The sequence below is a fragment of the Suricata suricatta genome, chromosome 7, assembly GCF_006229205.1.
Source record: "Suricata suricatta isolate VVHF042 chromosome 7, meerkat_22Aug2017_6uvM2_HiC, whole genome shotgun sequence".
NCBI classification, from domain to species: Eukaryota; Metazoa; Chordata; class Mammalia; order Carnivora; family Herpestidae; genus Suricata; species Suricata suricatta.
Genome location: NC_043706.1, coordinates 68135594 through 68152795, shown reverse-complemented (window position 1 = coordinate 68152795; position 17202 = coordinate 68135594). Strand labels below are relative to the sequence as shown.

Genomic DNA, 17202 nt, shown 5'->3' with positions numbered 1-17202 from the left:
TATATATAATTGATATGCTAAGAAAGGAGAGAAAATGGTGCCATATAAAATGATCAGTTAAAACCAAAAAAGGCAGAAAAAGAGGGGAAGACAAAAATAGGAACAAATAATAAGTACAAGTAGAAGAAAGTAAAAAATATTGTAGATATTGATCCAACTGTATCAATACATTGATCCAACTGTATCATTTTAAATGTCAGTGGTCTAAATGCACCAATTAGTAGATAGAAAGACAAATATAAATTAAAAGATAATTGGGAATTAAATATAAATTAAAATATATATAAAGACAAATATAGATTAAAAGTTAGTGTGAACACTAATTTAAAAAGAACAAGAGTAGCTATGTTAATTTCAAATAGAGCAGACATCAAACAAAGAAAGTTATCAGAGATAAAGACAGACATCACATAATGATGAAGGGGTTAATTCTTCAAGAAGACCTAACAATCTTTAATGGATTTTCACCTCAAACAGAGTGTCAAACTACATGAGGCAAAATTGATAGAACTGAGACGAGAAATAGATGGATCCTTATCATAGTTGGAGGCTCCAATACCCCTGTACCAGAAATTAACATAATCAGAAGACAGAAAACCAGAAAGATACAGGTGGAGTCAACAGCACCAAAAATCGAAGACATAATTGACAGCTATATCCTACTTCATCCAACAACAACAGAATATACATTCTTCTCAAGTTCACATGGAACATTCACCAAGATAAACCACATTCTGGGCCATAAAACACACCTTAATTTAAAACAATAGAAATCAGGGGCACCTGAGTGGCTCAGTGGGTTAAGCATCCGACTTCGGTTCAAGTCATGATCTCAGGGTTCATGGGTTTGGGCCACGCCTCAGGCTCTTTGCTGACAGCTAGCTCAGAGTCTGGAGCCTGCTTCAGATTCTGTGTCTCCCACTCTCTCTGACCCTCTCCTGTTCACATTGTCTCTCTCTGTCTCTCAAAAAACTTTTTAAAAAAACATTAAAAAATTAAAAATAAAATAAAATAAAGCAATAGAAATCAAACAATGACTGTTCTCAGACCACAATGGAAGCAAACTAGAAATCAATAACAGAAAGATAATTGGAAAGTCCCAAAATATATGGAGATTAAACAACACACTACTCAACAGCAGAGGGTTCAAAGAAGAAATATCAAGAGACATTTTTTAATATTTTAATTAAATGAAAATGAAAGCACAATTTATCAAAACCTGTGAGATGCAGTGAAAGCAGTGTTTAGGGGGAAATTTATAGTATTGAATGCATAAAAGATAAAAGAGCTAAAATCAACAATCCAATTTACACTGAGGAAACTGGAAAAAGATAAGGAAATTAAATCTAAAGTAAGCAGAAGAAAAGAAATAATAAGAATTAGAGCAGAGTACTCACTTAAGCAGCACATATACTTAAAAAAATGGGAAAGATACAGAAACTAGCATGGCCCTTGTGCAAGAATGACACACAAATTTCTGAAGTGTTTCATATTTTTTCACTATATTGTACACCTGAAACTAATATAATATTGCATGTTAACAATATTGGAATTAAAATGAAAATGTAATATAAACATTTTCACAAATTACATAAAAAAAGAATTACAACAGAAATCAAAACAGGAAAAAATGGGATATCAATAGGAAAGAATCAACAAAATCAAAAGCTAGATCTTTGAGAGATCAATGAAATAAGTAAGTTTCTAGCCAGACTAGCAAAGGAAAACAAGACACATGTTATTAATATCAGAAATGAAAGAGAAGACATCACTACAGATCCTATGGACATTAAAAGGAAAATAGAGAAATACTACGAACAACTCCATTCCCACAAATTTTATAAATTAGATGAAATAGACCAGTTCTCTGAAAGACACAATTTTCCAAAACCACACAAGAAAAAACACAAAATATGAAAAATCTGTATCTATCTGAATCCATAATTAACAACCTTCCAAAACAGAAAACACCAAGCCCAGATGGGTTCACTGGATGACTATACCAAATATTTAAGGAAGAAATTATAATTCTTTACAATCTCTTTCAGAGAATAGAAGCAGAGAGAATACCTCCTAACTCATTTTATGAGCCTGCATACCAAAACTAGACAAAGATATTAAAGAAAATAAAACTCTACCAATATCTCTTATGAACATAGATGCAAAGATTTTCAACAAAATATTATTTCCCATATACCACCAATCAAGTAGAATTTGAGATTAAAAAATACAATAACATTTTCATAACACCCAAAAACATGAAACATGTAGGTATAAATCTAACAAAATGTGAACAAAATCTGTGTGAGGAGAACTACCAAACTGATGAACAAAATCAAAGAAGAACTAAAGAAATGGAGAGATATTCCATGTTCTGGATACAAAGAATCAATACTGTCAAGATTTCTTTTCTTCCCAACTTGATCTATAGATGTGATGCAATTTCAGTTGAAATCTCAGCAATTATTTTGTGAATACTGACAAACTGATTCTAAAGATTATATACAGAGTCAAAAGATCTAGTATACCCAACACAGTATTGAGAAACAAGAATAAAGTTGGAGAATTGAAACTACTGACCTTCAATAGTTATTATAAAGCCACAGTAATCAAGACAGTGTGATATGGGTAAAAGAACAGACAATGGACCAGGATAGAGAGCACAGCCAGATGAACCTAGACACAGACTTTACACCCTCCACAAAAATTAACTCAAAATGGATCACAGACCTAAATGTAAAATGCAAAACTATAAAACTCCTAGAAGATAACATAGAAGAAAATCTAGATGACTCAGTATGACAATGACTGTTTAGATTCAACACCAAAGTCACAGTCCATAAAAGAAATAATTGATAAGCTGGACTTCGTTACAATTAAAAACTTTTTGTAAAAAGCAATGTCAAGAAAATGAAAAGACAATCCATGGACTGGGAGAAAATATTTACAAAATATACATCTGATTAAAGATTGTGACCCAAAATATACAAAGAACTCTTAAAACTTAATAAGAAAACAAACAATCCAGTTTTAAAAATGGGTCAAAGACCTTAGTAAACACCTAACCGAAGAAGATATACAGATGGCAAATAACCATATGAAAGGATTCTCAACATCGCCAGTCATCAAGGAAATGCCAACAGTGAGATACACTACACATCTATTCGTACTTATGGCCAAAATTCAGAACACTGACATACCAAATGCTGGTGAGGATGTGAAAAAACAAGAAGTGTCATTCATTGCTGATGGAAATGCAAAATGGTACAGCATCTTTGAACACAGTTTGAAGGGTTCTTACAAACTAAATATACTCTTACTTTATGATCCAGTAATCATGCTCCTTAGTATTGACCCAAAGGGGTTGAAAATCTATATCCACACAAAAACCTGAACAAGATGTTTATAGCAGCTTTATTCATAATTGTCAAAACTTGGAAGCAACCAAGATACCCTTCAGCAGGTGAATAAATAAACTGGCACATCCAGATAATGGAATACTAGTCAGTACTAAAGAGAAATGAATTATCAAGCTCTGAAAAGAGAGAAAAAAACTCAAATGTGTCTCAGTGAAAGAAGCCAATCTGTAAAGGTTATGTATTACATGATTCCAAATATGTGACATTCTAGAAAAGGCAAAATTATGGAGACAAAAAGATCAGTGGTTGCTAGGATTGGGGTTGGTATGCAAAGGCAGAGCACAGAGGATGTTTAGGATGGTGAAGGTACTCTATCATAATGTTGGATATGTATCATTATACATTTATCTGAACCTATAGAATATATGACACCAAGACTGAACCCTGATATAAACCACAGACTTTGGATAATTATGATGGGTCTAAACAGATTCATCAAGTATAAGAAATATACTATGCCAGTGGGGATGTTGAAATGAGGGAGGCCTTGCATAATGAGGGTAGAAGCTATCTGTGATTTCTCTGTATCTTCCTCTTAATTTTGTTGTGAATCTAAAACTGCTCTTAAAAAGCTTAAAAAAAACCAAAAACTATATCAGATTATGTAAAATCCTAAGTGTACTCTAACTTCTGGTGTGATAAGTATAATGAAAAAATATAGACAATTGTTGAAGCAGTTATTAGCATTAGCTTACCATTTTTGGTGTCACATTTAACCAGCTTTAATTAAAGTGACTCATCTAACTAGCTATTAAGTGATGGTATTATATTCCTTTTGCTTACAGGTGATGGATATCAAATGTGATCTATATTAAGTAAACTGGAGAATTCATAATATGGATATAGGATTTTCTCATTCATCCCAAGAATGGGAATTTCGTATCAAATAAAAGAAGGGATTTGGACGCCTTTCACATGGAGAAAAATTTAGTAAGTAGTAATCATGATCAAGCAACTGGTTAGTTCATCAAAGAGAGATGGTTCAAATGGACCATTCTGTTCTAGGATCACATCAAAGATTTTTTTCTGGTCAATATAACAATAATGATATAAAACTGACATTTTGTCATGTGATATTACATATAATCCTTGTAACAACACTGAAGGGTTGGTGCTATTACTTCCATGTTACAGATGTGGAAAATACAACTTAAAGAAATTAAATGATTTATATGTAGCTAAGAAGCTGAAAAGTAACAGTGTTAAAGCTTAAATTCTTCCTGCATCCAAAATCAGTGTTAATTTTATTCCATATTGTCATGAAACAATAATATAAGTAAATTTCACTTTGGAAATTCTGAAAAAATTAGTGATTGCCTGTATCTGTTGTTAGTTATGTGCATCTTACACCTTGCTCAAGTTTGGGGGTCTTAGGATTGTTAAATTAAAGAAATATACATGTAGGCACCTGGCTGGCTCAGTTGGTAGAGCATGAAACTCTTAGTCTTGGGGTTAAGGGTTCAAGCCTCACATTGGATGAAGAGATTACTTAAAACTGAACAAACAAACATACAAACTTAAAAAAAAAAAAAAGAAACATACTCTTGAGGATACTGTGGATATAAGTAACTTGGAGTTAGCCAGTCTTGATATATAAATCCTCTTTTCTCAAAGATTTTAGAACCTCTCTTCTAATACATTCTGAAAGAAGAATTTAGAACAAACGTTGCAAATGCCTAACAGACTGGGATTTGATTTTGTGAAAAAAGAGGGAGATATTAGAAAATACCATTTTTAGTCAAGCTAGTATAGTATAGTCAGCATTCTGTCCTTGAGAGTAATGTCAAGAGACATGGGCACACTAAACCTTGCATTGTTACCTGCAAAAAGTTAAAGAGGTTTTCTGAAACATCTCTTAACTTCTTAATGGATATGACTCTTATATATTAAGAACTTTTATTTTAAATGTTTTGAATCAATAATATTACTTCCTTTGTCTTTTCCTGCAAGTAACAAATACAATCTGGGTGTACAGTAAGAATTCACTGGCCCTAAACTTCTCCTCTTTCGAGCTTTAAGAAGTGCTCACAGAACACAACTTTACTTATGCAGTATTCATGCCAAAAATGTTATCCTAATCATGAGGAGACAATCAGGGAATTTCAAATTGAGAAACATTCTGCAAAATAATTTTCCTGGACTCTTAAAAAACAATCAATGATGAGAAAGATGAAAAAGGCTGCCTGACTTTTCCATATTAAGGGACAGTAGAGAGTTATGCCAAATAAATGCAGTAAGAGCTATCTGATTGGGCTCTGAATCAAAAAAAGAATACAAGGAAGGAAGGAAGGGAAGAACGGCACACTAAAGAGGACTTTACTGAAACAATTGGAGAAATTTATATCAGATTATATACTAGATAATAGCATTTCTGTTAAATTTCCTAACTGTGATAATATAGGATGATACTGTAGGAGATACACTTTTCTCTTGAGAGATATATTCTGAAGCATTCAGGGGTTATGACGAACAATAACAAGAACAACTTGCTGGGTTCTGGAACTCTAGATTTTGATAAATAAGTTTGTGTTCATCCTACTCATTTTCATCCTAAATGTTTCCAGTTTTCAAAGTATTAATATATTTAGTCCATTTTCTGGCAGACAACTTTCCATATCTTTATGTCATTTTAATTACCTTTCTCTAGATGGATTAGCTTTATAGCCTTATGTTTCCCTTGAGGTGTGATGACTAGAACCAAAAAATATTTCTAATTCTGAGGTACAGTACTATGGGATAATGCTTTATATTTCCAGTGCTCTTCCTTGTGACACTTTATATTCATTTTTGATGCAAAAGCTTTTTAGGACAATGTTTTACAGGGAATAACATAAAATCACTATAGATCCTTTGTCTAGCAGTTCATCTGGGAATCCTACCATTTGATATCATTGGTTTGACCCTTTTCTCCCCTGAAAAGCTTAGCGTCAACTGAAAATGAGTCAATTTTAATGTGCACTTGTATGTTCCATTGTGTTCTAAAACATGAAACTCAGCTGGCTCCAGCATTGACTTCGGGCACATCAACCATCAGCTTCTGTTCTTCAGAAACTTAGTAAATTTTTCTCTGGCAATTGTTCAGATCCTCTTTACTAAATATTGCTTACCTATAGGTCCAATAAAATATTGATATTATGTATATATGTGCTTTATGTGTTCTGTGCATATCTACTTATACATATAAGTGTGGTTTTGGTAAAAGAGAAATAACCAGAGTGTGAATTAAAGTGAAAGTACAGCCTGAAATGGAGTAAAAACAACATGGGCTTTAGAACAAGACTATCGTCCCCTTAATGTCTCTTCCGACCTGGTTGGCTTCTGACATGGTTCCACCACAGAAACTGGTGTCTATGGCCTTCCAGGCTGGTTTTAAACAGAATGTCTTATGCTTAAAGTAGGTCTTCAGTCAATATTAGGCCTCTCTTTCTTTTTCCACTTGAGAAAGTGTAAAAGTATTAATAACTGACTAACTTATGTACTTTAGGTTGTGCATGAAAAGGGGTTTGCACATACTGATAGCACAAGAGTCAGGAGGTTGACTGGTTAAGAGTAGGGGCTCTAGAACTAGTCTTCCTGGGTTCAATTCCTGACTTTACCAATAACTAGTTTCAAGATTCAAGAACTTACTTCACCACTCTATGCCTCAGTTCTCTTATCTTTAAAGTGGGGAGATGATAACAGTATTTTCCTTACTGGGGTCTTGTGAGGATTAAATGAGACAATATTTGTTAAACACTTAAAGCAGTGTCTGACATATAATAAGTAGTTAACATATAGTAGCTTTTATTATAAAGTGTAATTATCTCATTGAATCCTCTTAGTAGCCTGGTGGGATAGATTCATATTATTTGTGAGAAATTGATCACAAGTGAGGTGAAATAATTTGAACCAGGACACTCAATAAAAAACAGAATCTGGACTTGATTCTTGTCTGTTATTAACTACTCAAATTCCTCCTTAATTCTCTCCAATCCAATTTCTTATGGGGATTGTTTAATCAGTCTGATACAGGAACTGGTCAAAAGGCTTTTTGGAAGTTTAAATATAGATTTTTCTCTCTAAATTTCCTTAGTTTTACTTATTTATTCCCTCAAACAACTCTAGTGAAACAAACAATCAATTCTCATGCAGAAGTCATGTTGACTCATTCCATGCTAAATTATTCTCTTTTGGCTATTCAGCTATCCTACCCTTTCACCAATACCTCAGAAAAATTGCAAGGCTGACTGAAATTTGAAAAGGAGGTTGTGAGTTTGGACAAATCATTTAACCTCCTTGAAAATGTATTTGGACTGGATGAGCTGTAGGGTTCTTTCCAGCTCTAAAATTCTATGATCCATGATTATGGATGTAATGAGTGAGACCCTCTTTTCCACTTGCTATGGTGCATTGCTGAGGTACTATTCCATTTATTTGATACTCTCCTTAGAAGAGTATATTTGTTTTTCTTGTGATTCTTTAAAATAAAATATGTAGGAAAGATATACTAAAAAAGACATGTTAAAGTTAAGTAGCAAAGGGAATTTCAGAGGGAAAATGAGGGATTTAGTATCATTCACTTTAAATTAGGCTTCCTTTTTGTTGTTGTTGCTATTATTTTGGTATCCTGTGACCTTGTTTTATTTACCATATCATTCCTTCATTTTATATTCAAATAATACTGTACCAGAATTTCTGAGAAGGTAGGGCTGATATCCAAATTTGAAGAACATTCTGGTGTTTCTTTTAAATACAACACATACTTTTTTTCCTTCCCTTTAATAGGAAAACTGTCAGTGGTTCCATGTGACCATTTTAGTCCTATCAAATTAGGTAAACTGAAGTCATTATTAGCAACCATCTTACTGGGGCGCCTGGGTGGCTCAGTTGGTTAAGTGTCCGACTTCAGCTCAGGTCATGAACTTACGGTTCATGGGTTCAAGCCCTGCATCGGGCACTGTGCTGACAACTCAGAGCCTGGAGCCTGCTTTAGATTCTGTCTCCCTCTCTCTCTTCCCCTCCCCAGCTCACGCTCACTCTCTCTCTCTTTCTCTCTCTCTCTCTGTCAAAAATAAATAAAAAAATTTAAAATAGGAACCATCTTACTATACCTCCAGAAATGACCATAGTTCATCTAATAAGCACATTCTAAGAAAAAAAAATCCACTGTATTTATTAAATATCTGTTGTATTTTCTGAATTGTTGCATATATTGGGGATACAGAAATCCAAATTTTAGAGACTTTCCTAAAAACCTTAGTGAGTCAAAACAATAATATGCCTCAAAGCTGTGCTACAAGAGACACACAGAACACTGTTCTGGAAGCATGGAGGACGAACACCTGGTTGGTTTGCTAGGGGGAGATGCATACAGGGTTTCTCAAATAAGTAACGGATAATTGGGTGGTGTCTTGAACACTACATTCGAATTGGTCTAGTTTTGAGATGAAGGTTCCAGAAAGAGAGACCAGCATGTGCAAAGATGAAAGAAAGGTATATTTGGAAAATTAATTCCATTAGTTTAGAGTGCTTATGGTCCAGTGGGTAAGGTTGAATGTGGAGAGGTTAAGGGAGGCAGATTATGAGGGATTTCACATGTCCTACTAAGGATTGCCCAGGAGTTCATAAAGTATAATTGATAGGTTACAAGCAATTGAATGGGATGATCTGATTTGTTAATGGTGTGCATTTCCCATCATAAGAGAACTGCTTAGAAAGGGTCCAAATGACCTTGTCCAGCTAATCAATTTCCAGGATTTAATACAGTGTCTAAAATATGGTAGATTCTCTACAAATGTCTATGAAGTACTAAATAAATGGATTGATCCATCAATGAAAGGACTAAGCTATTTAGAATTTGCTTCTGGACTACATATCAAATTATTTACAGGAGTAATGATGAGATTTTCTTTAAACATTTAAGCAAGAAAAGGGGTGGTAGGGGAGGACAGATAAAATAAGATTGTCCAAATGTAAATAATCATGAATACTGGGAATCTAGTACCCAGGGGATCATATTTCTATTTCTTTTACTTTTTTGAATGTTTGATATTTTTCCATGATAAAGAAGTTTTTAAAAATTGCCTGATTTAATAAGGCAACTTGATTTCTAGACTCCAAATGTTAATGTTTCGAAGCATAAATATCTCAGTTAAAAAGGACTAAGCTTTTAAAGAATGATAATATTTGTAACTTAAAAAAAACTAAAAGAGAAACCTTGAATACTATAAAAATTTTTGGAGTTTTAATGAAATTCTTGACTCTAGGTTTTTAAGCTTTCAAACTAATTATGGCTAGAAAACTTCTTGACTCAAACTTTATAGTTTATATTATAGAATTATGACTAATCTGTTAGAAACTCATAATTTTTTAATATGGAATTCATACCCTTATTCCGAAACATGTTGTAAAAGAAATGTCTTTACATAAATCTATATCACATGCAATTGATTTCACAAAATTCAATGTTGTTAATTTTGCAGTTACTAAAAGCAACTTGGTTGAATTCCTGCTAGTATTTGTAATATATACATTTAGTACTAAAAGCAATTAGGTTAAGACACACAAAAACATAGTCTACATGTATAAGTGTATCATTGTTTCTATTTCAGGAATGTGAATTCATCATAGTTAAATTTGAATGATATGTATAGCCATTGATTCGATCTCTGCATTCTGTTCAATAAATTGAGATATTACTGCTGAATAAAGTCATATTTTAATAATTAACAATTTCTGGGGACTGGCACACTACCACTGAAACCTTTTCTTTCCAGATGCAGCCATTTTGGCAGGGGGGAGGGGGAGAGGGGTGGTCTCAGCTACTTCAGATTAGCTGTCACATCTACAACCAGCGTCTGGTGAGCTGGGCATCTCCATGTGTTGGATGAAAGTACACAATGAGGGTCAAACTGCAAGCTGGTGTTTAAATGATGGTTCTTCAGTTGATGCACGGAGAGAAAGTAAGCATGTTACAAAGAGGATAGCATAGAAGTAGGAATGGCATATGGAGACAAGGGACAGATATTAAAGGTTGATTTTTGGCCCTTACATCAACTCAAACAGTTTTGCCCAAGAAAAGGAAACCCAGCTTCAGAGAAGTGGTACAGGTCACAACTTGTGATAGAAGTCCTTATTTTTTCTTTTTAACACTTATAAAATAAGTTTCTATTAAGATATTCTCTTAATAATAAAAAGGAAAAAGATAGAAAGCCACATGAGAAACTGGCTACTTGAAAGGGAAAATGAGCTTTGTAATTATCACTAAATAGAAAAATGCTATATTAATAGGTGTTAGGGGGAAATATTTTATTATTGTGCCATGGAAATTTGCCCTTGTATGTTCATCAAGGATGCCTTTAAAAAACTTTTTTTAGGCATGATGTGATCTGGCTCTGGAAATGATGTAAGTTTTCCATCCTAAATATCTCAAAGAAGTTAAGTTAAGCAATAGTGATCACAATGGGTTTTCAGTCAATGTAAGTTTTCTTCAGCCACTGTTACATTGGAAAATTTACAAATGACAGTCTGAAAGCTGCAGTAATTACTCCAAAGATTATCACCAAAAAATAAGTAATTCCTCTAAGCAAAATTTAATATCTATAGAGGCCACATTTACCTTGACTTTGGCAAAAAATGTTGAAATAAAAATTTAATAATACAAAAATACATGTGTACATATATCACAAACAGAAAATGCTTGCTGCTTAGCACCTCATATCTTTTCTAAAGGAAAAGTAGAGAACTGAAGGCTTTTTTCTTTTCACACCAGTTGGGTATATTATTTCTCTAGTCTTTTGTGTAAATAACCAGGAAAGCTGAAAATAAGAGATCTTGAAGATTTTAATGTGTGACACTACCAGCTATAAGCAAAGAATAGATTCTCTTTATATTTTTAGAGCCCTTACGATACATCAACATTAATGACATATTTTAATTCCTATGCTTGGTTTACCACTGGAAGCTAAAGTTTCAGTGATAGGAAGAGAATGAAAAATTTCAGAAGACACTAAAAAAACTGAAAATATAGGGATATCGGGGAAAGATGGAAATCTTATATTTACCAAAAAACCCAAAACACTGAATGACAAAAATAAGCGAAGGTGTAATGTGTGCAAACTGGACAGGTAAGGATGGTAAGACGTTTACCGAGGCAATAGCTTTCTTCTCTCCTGTATGATAACACTTACTCAATATTCTTAAGAAAGATGTTCCCTAATGCTGTTTAGTAACATCACTTCTGATAACTATTGAGAGAAAATAACACTTATGTGCTTAGAAGGAGATTCCACCTAAAGGCTATAAAGTTTTTCTACAAATCACTGTTATTTGGTAAGTTTTGATGATCCATTAAGAAATCTATTCTACCCATTTCACCTGTACCTATATTTTTATGTGCTTAAATGTAAGCATGAAAACAATGGAATTTGTAGGTATAATCTCAAAATCAAATTATAAGTTTTTCTTAAATTTTGCAACACATCTCAGTTGAAAGATCTATTTGTTATCATTTTAAATTTTATACCTGTATAATAGAATGCATTCTTTGAGTTAGTTAGCTAATCACTATTTCAAAATAAAAAAGGAAAACCGATCAACGGAACTAAAGTAACAGAAGCATAAGTTCTTTGCCAAGCATATATATATATATATATATATATATATATAGGAAGAAAAATAAAGGCAATTTACAGGTAAGGTAGTATAACTTGACAGGCCTTTCTGTAGGAATTCAGAAAATGGAAACATTGTTTTTTATTACAGTCAGTTTAAATCTCAATTGGCTTCATTCTCAGTTTTGAGTTGGATCTTACTTTCATAAATGTCTTACTCTCATATTTGAGTCTCAAGTTAGACTTTTGGGCATTCTGTCAGTCAGATCTTACTCTTTAAACAACAATTTTCGTTCTTCACCAATAGTATATACTTTGTGTCCTTGATTTTTAGTTTTTTTTTTTTATCATGTAGAGCATCCTCACTGTCATACAAATCCCCCCCTTATCTTCCCATGAATAAATACTTTTTCTTCTTTGGGGTTTGAAAGTTTATGAATTCAGGCATATGTAAAGGCAAGTGACTACTTACTTCTTGTCCTCAAATTCCATCTTTCAATCACATTCATAATAGTATGCTTTATCTAATACACCACCGCTAGCAACTTTCAAAGCCTCTGCCTCTCTCCCCCAGAGTCTACCTTCCCATTTTCACGGTTCTGTGTTTAGTCCGGCCCACTCTTGATCCATCAGACATCTGCATACGATAGAACATGCCTACAGACTTCTTTAAGTTTCCTCCCATCTGGAACAGCTTTTTCTACTTCATCCACTGTGCTGCTCCAAATCTTGTGGGAATATGTTCTAAAATTGCTTTTCTTCTTTAATCTTTTTAATTGTACTGTTAACTCATGAATTGTTGTTGAAAAATAAATAAGTCCATGAAGATGTGTATTTTTTGTGTAAACCAAGACTTACATATAAAATATGTAAGCTACTAGGATTACTTAATTTGGAGGAAAAAAAGTTGGTGAATTACTAATAACATTCAAATAAGTAAGGAATTATACAATTGTTGGTAGACAGCTAATCTTTGTTACAGATTAAAAGGAATTGAGCTCTAACATAAGTGAAAAGGATTTTCAGTGAGATACAAGGAAGGCAATACAAATTGTTAAATAATGGGTTGGTTTATTAAAGCTTTATTCTTTCTGGAGAAGCCAAAGAGTTTATCCGCTCGTATGTTTCAAATTTGATATACATACAAGCTTTGTGAAGGAAGAAGAATGTCTGGCTGGAGAGAAAGTCAAACAGACATGGACAGAAACGTATAATATCGGGGAGCAAGCCAGCAAGAGGAGTGGGGTGTGTTAAAGAAGACTCTATTGATAGTTGTACATTGTTGTTAGGGCAGATGATTATTAAAAAAGAAGGTATTTTTTGAAGAAGAATGCTTTCTACTTTTCCATTTCTACACTTTATAGGATAAAGCTTTTGCTACAAATAAGTAAAAGCATAACATCAAAATAAAAACAAGACTTAATATGTAATTTTAAAAGTTGTGTTTGCAGAATCTTTTTGGAGTTATGTATTATTTCATTATACTATTGGAGACAAACCAAATTTCATAAACGTAGTAGAATATTTTCATTTATAAACATTATCCCATCATGTTCTAGGAAGGACTTAAATGGGAACATTTGATTATTTCATTAGCATGATAGCTTATCATGATCAAGACAAACTTTTTGTTAAGTGTTTATCTTGTTTCATATGATGCCAAATGAAAAGAAGCAAATTTTATAGAAACTCTGACATTTCAAGAAAAGTTTATAATTCTCCTAAAGAGAATGTATTATATAAATATATTTGTTGTTAGCTTTTCAAACTTTTACTATGTTTGTTAGCCTTCTAATATAAAAGGCATGGAAATCTTTTTAAGGCATTTTATTTTTGAATACCATGAAAAAGTTAAAATAATCAAACAAAAAGGGATATAGATGGAACATGAGCTATTCTCACATGCAAAAGAGTTAATACTGGATGAAGAACTGCAAGGTCCATGGCCTTGGGAACTAAAGTACAGGACTTTAAGGTCAGACTTTCTTTATATCCACCATGTATAGACTTTTTGCATACATATGCACAATAGTGACTTAATGTAAACCTTATAGTTAATTGATGAGGCCAGAATCCAGAAATGTGTTTCATGTTTAAAGAAATGAAAAAATATAAGGGAATATTTGTTACATTTGAAGAACTTAGAAAAATCCAATTTAACATCTGTTGTTAAAAACAGATAGTTTATTTGGTTGTAAAAAAGTTTTAATTTTTAGCCGGTAACCTATATTTTCTTAAAGCAGACTGATATAAATTAATTCAAAGGCAAGGTTACAAATGTCTTCATATTAGGTATTTGAAAAAGAAACCATAAACATTGTCAAAGATTAGTCAAAATGACAAGAGCATCATATTCAGAAAACTTGGAAGGGAAATTTTCCTTAACAATTTTTTAGCAACTAAGTACTGGTAGCAAGCTTAGGAAAAGTTTTAGTGGCTTTTAAATGGAAAGCATACATGAGATAATCATACCAGCTTTCCATGTTTACATAACACTCGCAAGACATATATGGAAAACTTTACCCAGAGTAATTTTATATTCCATGCCATAATTTGGTTTATTTTCCTTTGCAAGGATAAAATATCTATTAGTAAGAATCAGACTAATACAAATATTTCAAAACCACAAGATTATGACTATAATTTTTAGTTCCTAAAATCTGTTTGCATGAAGAATATCATGATGATGTAAAATATCACAATTATTCGAAGAATATAAGACTTTTTAAAAAGTTAAATAGAAAGCATCGTCCATAGAAATAAATAGAATTGCAAAAAGACATATTAAATGTCTGTCTTTTGAAACCTAACTATCCAGAAGCAAGCCACTTACCTATAATAGATAGAATGGAATTGATGTCTGTGAAAATAAAAATATTTTCATATTTGAAGGATAGCCATTTCAATAAATACAGTAGCTCTGATAACCAGGCTGCTGTAGGACAAGTCATGGTAACTTCTCTTTTTTAACCTATTACGATTGTTTAAAAGGTAATTTTTACATCCTATCATTCCACAGAGGTTGAGGCTTTTTTCCTTCTTCCTCACATGATTTCTGGATATTTAGTAAAGGGCATCACACCAGTGCAGTCTTGCAGTGCAGCACAAGGCAGTTGCAGCAAGTATTTCCCACTAGTAATGTAAGGAGCTAGGAGGGAAAAAGGCTTGAGGAAACAACCTAGAAAACCATAATACAGCTTGTTGGTCCTTTACCCACAAGTAACCTTTTTAGACCAGACACATAAAATGCATTTCATTATCTAAAATTTTAAAGGAGAATCTTTTGTTAAATGTTAACAAAGAAACACTATCCCAATTCCCTTTAAAATGCAACCCTTAAAAAAATCAACTATCAAGTCTTTTTGAAAAGTGCTTAAATCATCTGGAGATAAATATCACTTGGTGTCCTTGTTTTCTAACAAATGGCTTTTTCCATTGTTTCCATTAATTTCACCCATATTCGTTTTTTTAAAAAACAAGGCCCTTACCCTCATCAGCAAAACACAGATGTATGATTTAGCATATAAAACCGGTAATTACTCATTTACGAAAGATTTTTTCTCTTTTCGTCAGTTTTCAAGAAGTCTTCCCGTGATTAACTGTAAACAGGAATGGTTTACACCTCAAATTAGAAGCCATTAATTAGCATGACGAAGTCAACTGCAAGATACACAGATAATTTAAATTATTTAATCACTAATCACCTTGGTTAAACTGTAGAATACTCTTTCAATATCCTTCGGTAGGTTATTGATCTGTCAGTAAATTACCAACAGATCAGTTAGAGATAAATATTAGCGTTCTTTCCTTTCTCTCAGCTTTACATTATTTCTTCTTGTAAATACTTAAAAAGCTTTAAGGTTCTTTAATCCCAAGTCCCTAATTAGCCATCACTAGTCTTTTTGTAACCAGGAAAAAGAGTATCTGAAGTACAGATCAGGAGTTCGCTATGCCCGCGAACAATAAAATAAAATAAAACATTTTAAAAATGTAAAATGCTTAAGGCAATGGCAATAATAAAAGATATATGCAGAGGTGGCTTCAGCAAATAACGGGCTTGCAAACGCCAAGTGCTTAACAAAAAAAGCCGAACCTCTATTGCAATATACAGCACTCCAATAAATTACACAACACTTTGCATAGGCTGCAGAAATAACGCAGGACAAGACTTACACAGATGCCAATCCGCAGCATTTATACACATGCACATGGCAAGAGACAGAAACCAAACACTATCATTCAACTCGGGCCGGGTAGCGCGATGCCGAGTTTGCCCAGCGCGAGAGGGCTCTCTGCGTGTGTGTCTGTGTGCGCGCGTGAGAGTGAGACCCATCCTTGGGGCATTTCCCCTCTTTGGGCAGTTTTGCTTCATTTGTTTCCCATTTCGGCTACATAGAAACTAACTTCCATCTCAGCCCCAGCCAGCGCCGCTGAATAGAGCCTGTGCTGCGGCTCCGTGTGCGTCAGATCCCTCCGCGGAGTCGTCCCCGGCCCCCTCCCTCCCGCGGTCGGCCTCCACAGAGAAAGCGCCTTTCAGCCAACCGGCGGCTCTGGCTCCGACATCTTCTCTGACTGGAAATAAATAAATAAATCGCACCTTTGGCCGGGGAGGAGGGCGCAGGGGCCTCGGCACACTGGGTGTGGGGGCACTGGGGCGCGGGGCCGAAGGCACTCCTTTTTTTGCGCCGGGGGGCGGGGGCGCAGGGCGAGGACGGGGCCAAGCCCGGGCCGCGAAGGCGGCGGACTCCTTTCTGCGGCGGAGGGATCCGCGGCGGAGGCGGCGGCGGCCGTAGCCGCTGCCTGAGAGTTGTTGTTTCCTCCTCCTCCTCCTCCGCCTCCGCCGCCGTTGCTTGAATGGTGGAGCCGAGGCTGGGCTCGTGAACACACACTGACAGCTATAGGGCAGGCGGCGGCACCATCCCCGCTTCCCCTCGGCGGCGGGGTGTCCCGCCGGCGGCCCTGAAGTGACCCATAAACATGTCTTGTGAGAGGAAAGGCCTCTCGGAGCTGCGATCGGGTAAGTCGGGGGGCTGCTGGGGCCGCTGGCACCGGGCGATTCCGCCCGCGGTCCCCCGCCCCCCGCCGCCCGGCCGCTAAGCCTGTGTGTCTCCCCGTCCCCCTCTCCCGCGCAGAGCTCTACTTCCTCATCGCCCGGTTCCTGGAAGATGGACCCTGTCAGCAGGCGGCTCAGG

General features: G+C 34.8%; 1 protein-coding gene and 1 pseudogene across 1 annotated transcript in view; both read left to right on the top strand.

Moving 5' to 3' along the window:
* Positions 1-1397: 1397 nt before the first annotated feature.
* On the top strand, positions 1398-1497 carry LOC115297292 (annotated as a pseudogene).
* Positions 1498-16773: 15276 nt separating this feature from the next.
* PHIP (pleckstrin homology domain interacting protein) overlaps positions 16774-17202 on the top strand; it is a 121665-nt gene continuing 121236 nt past the window's right edge. Inside the window, exons 1-2 of the mRNA XM_029943190.1 lie at positions 16774-17027; positions 17143-17195. Coding sequence (XP_029799050.1) covers positions 16988-17027; positions 17143-17195 — 93 coding nt within the window. The 5' untranslated portion in view covers positions 16774-16987. The remainder of the gene's footprint in view (positions 17028-17142; positions 17196-17202) is intronic.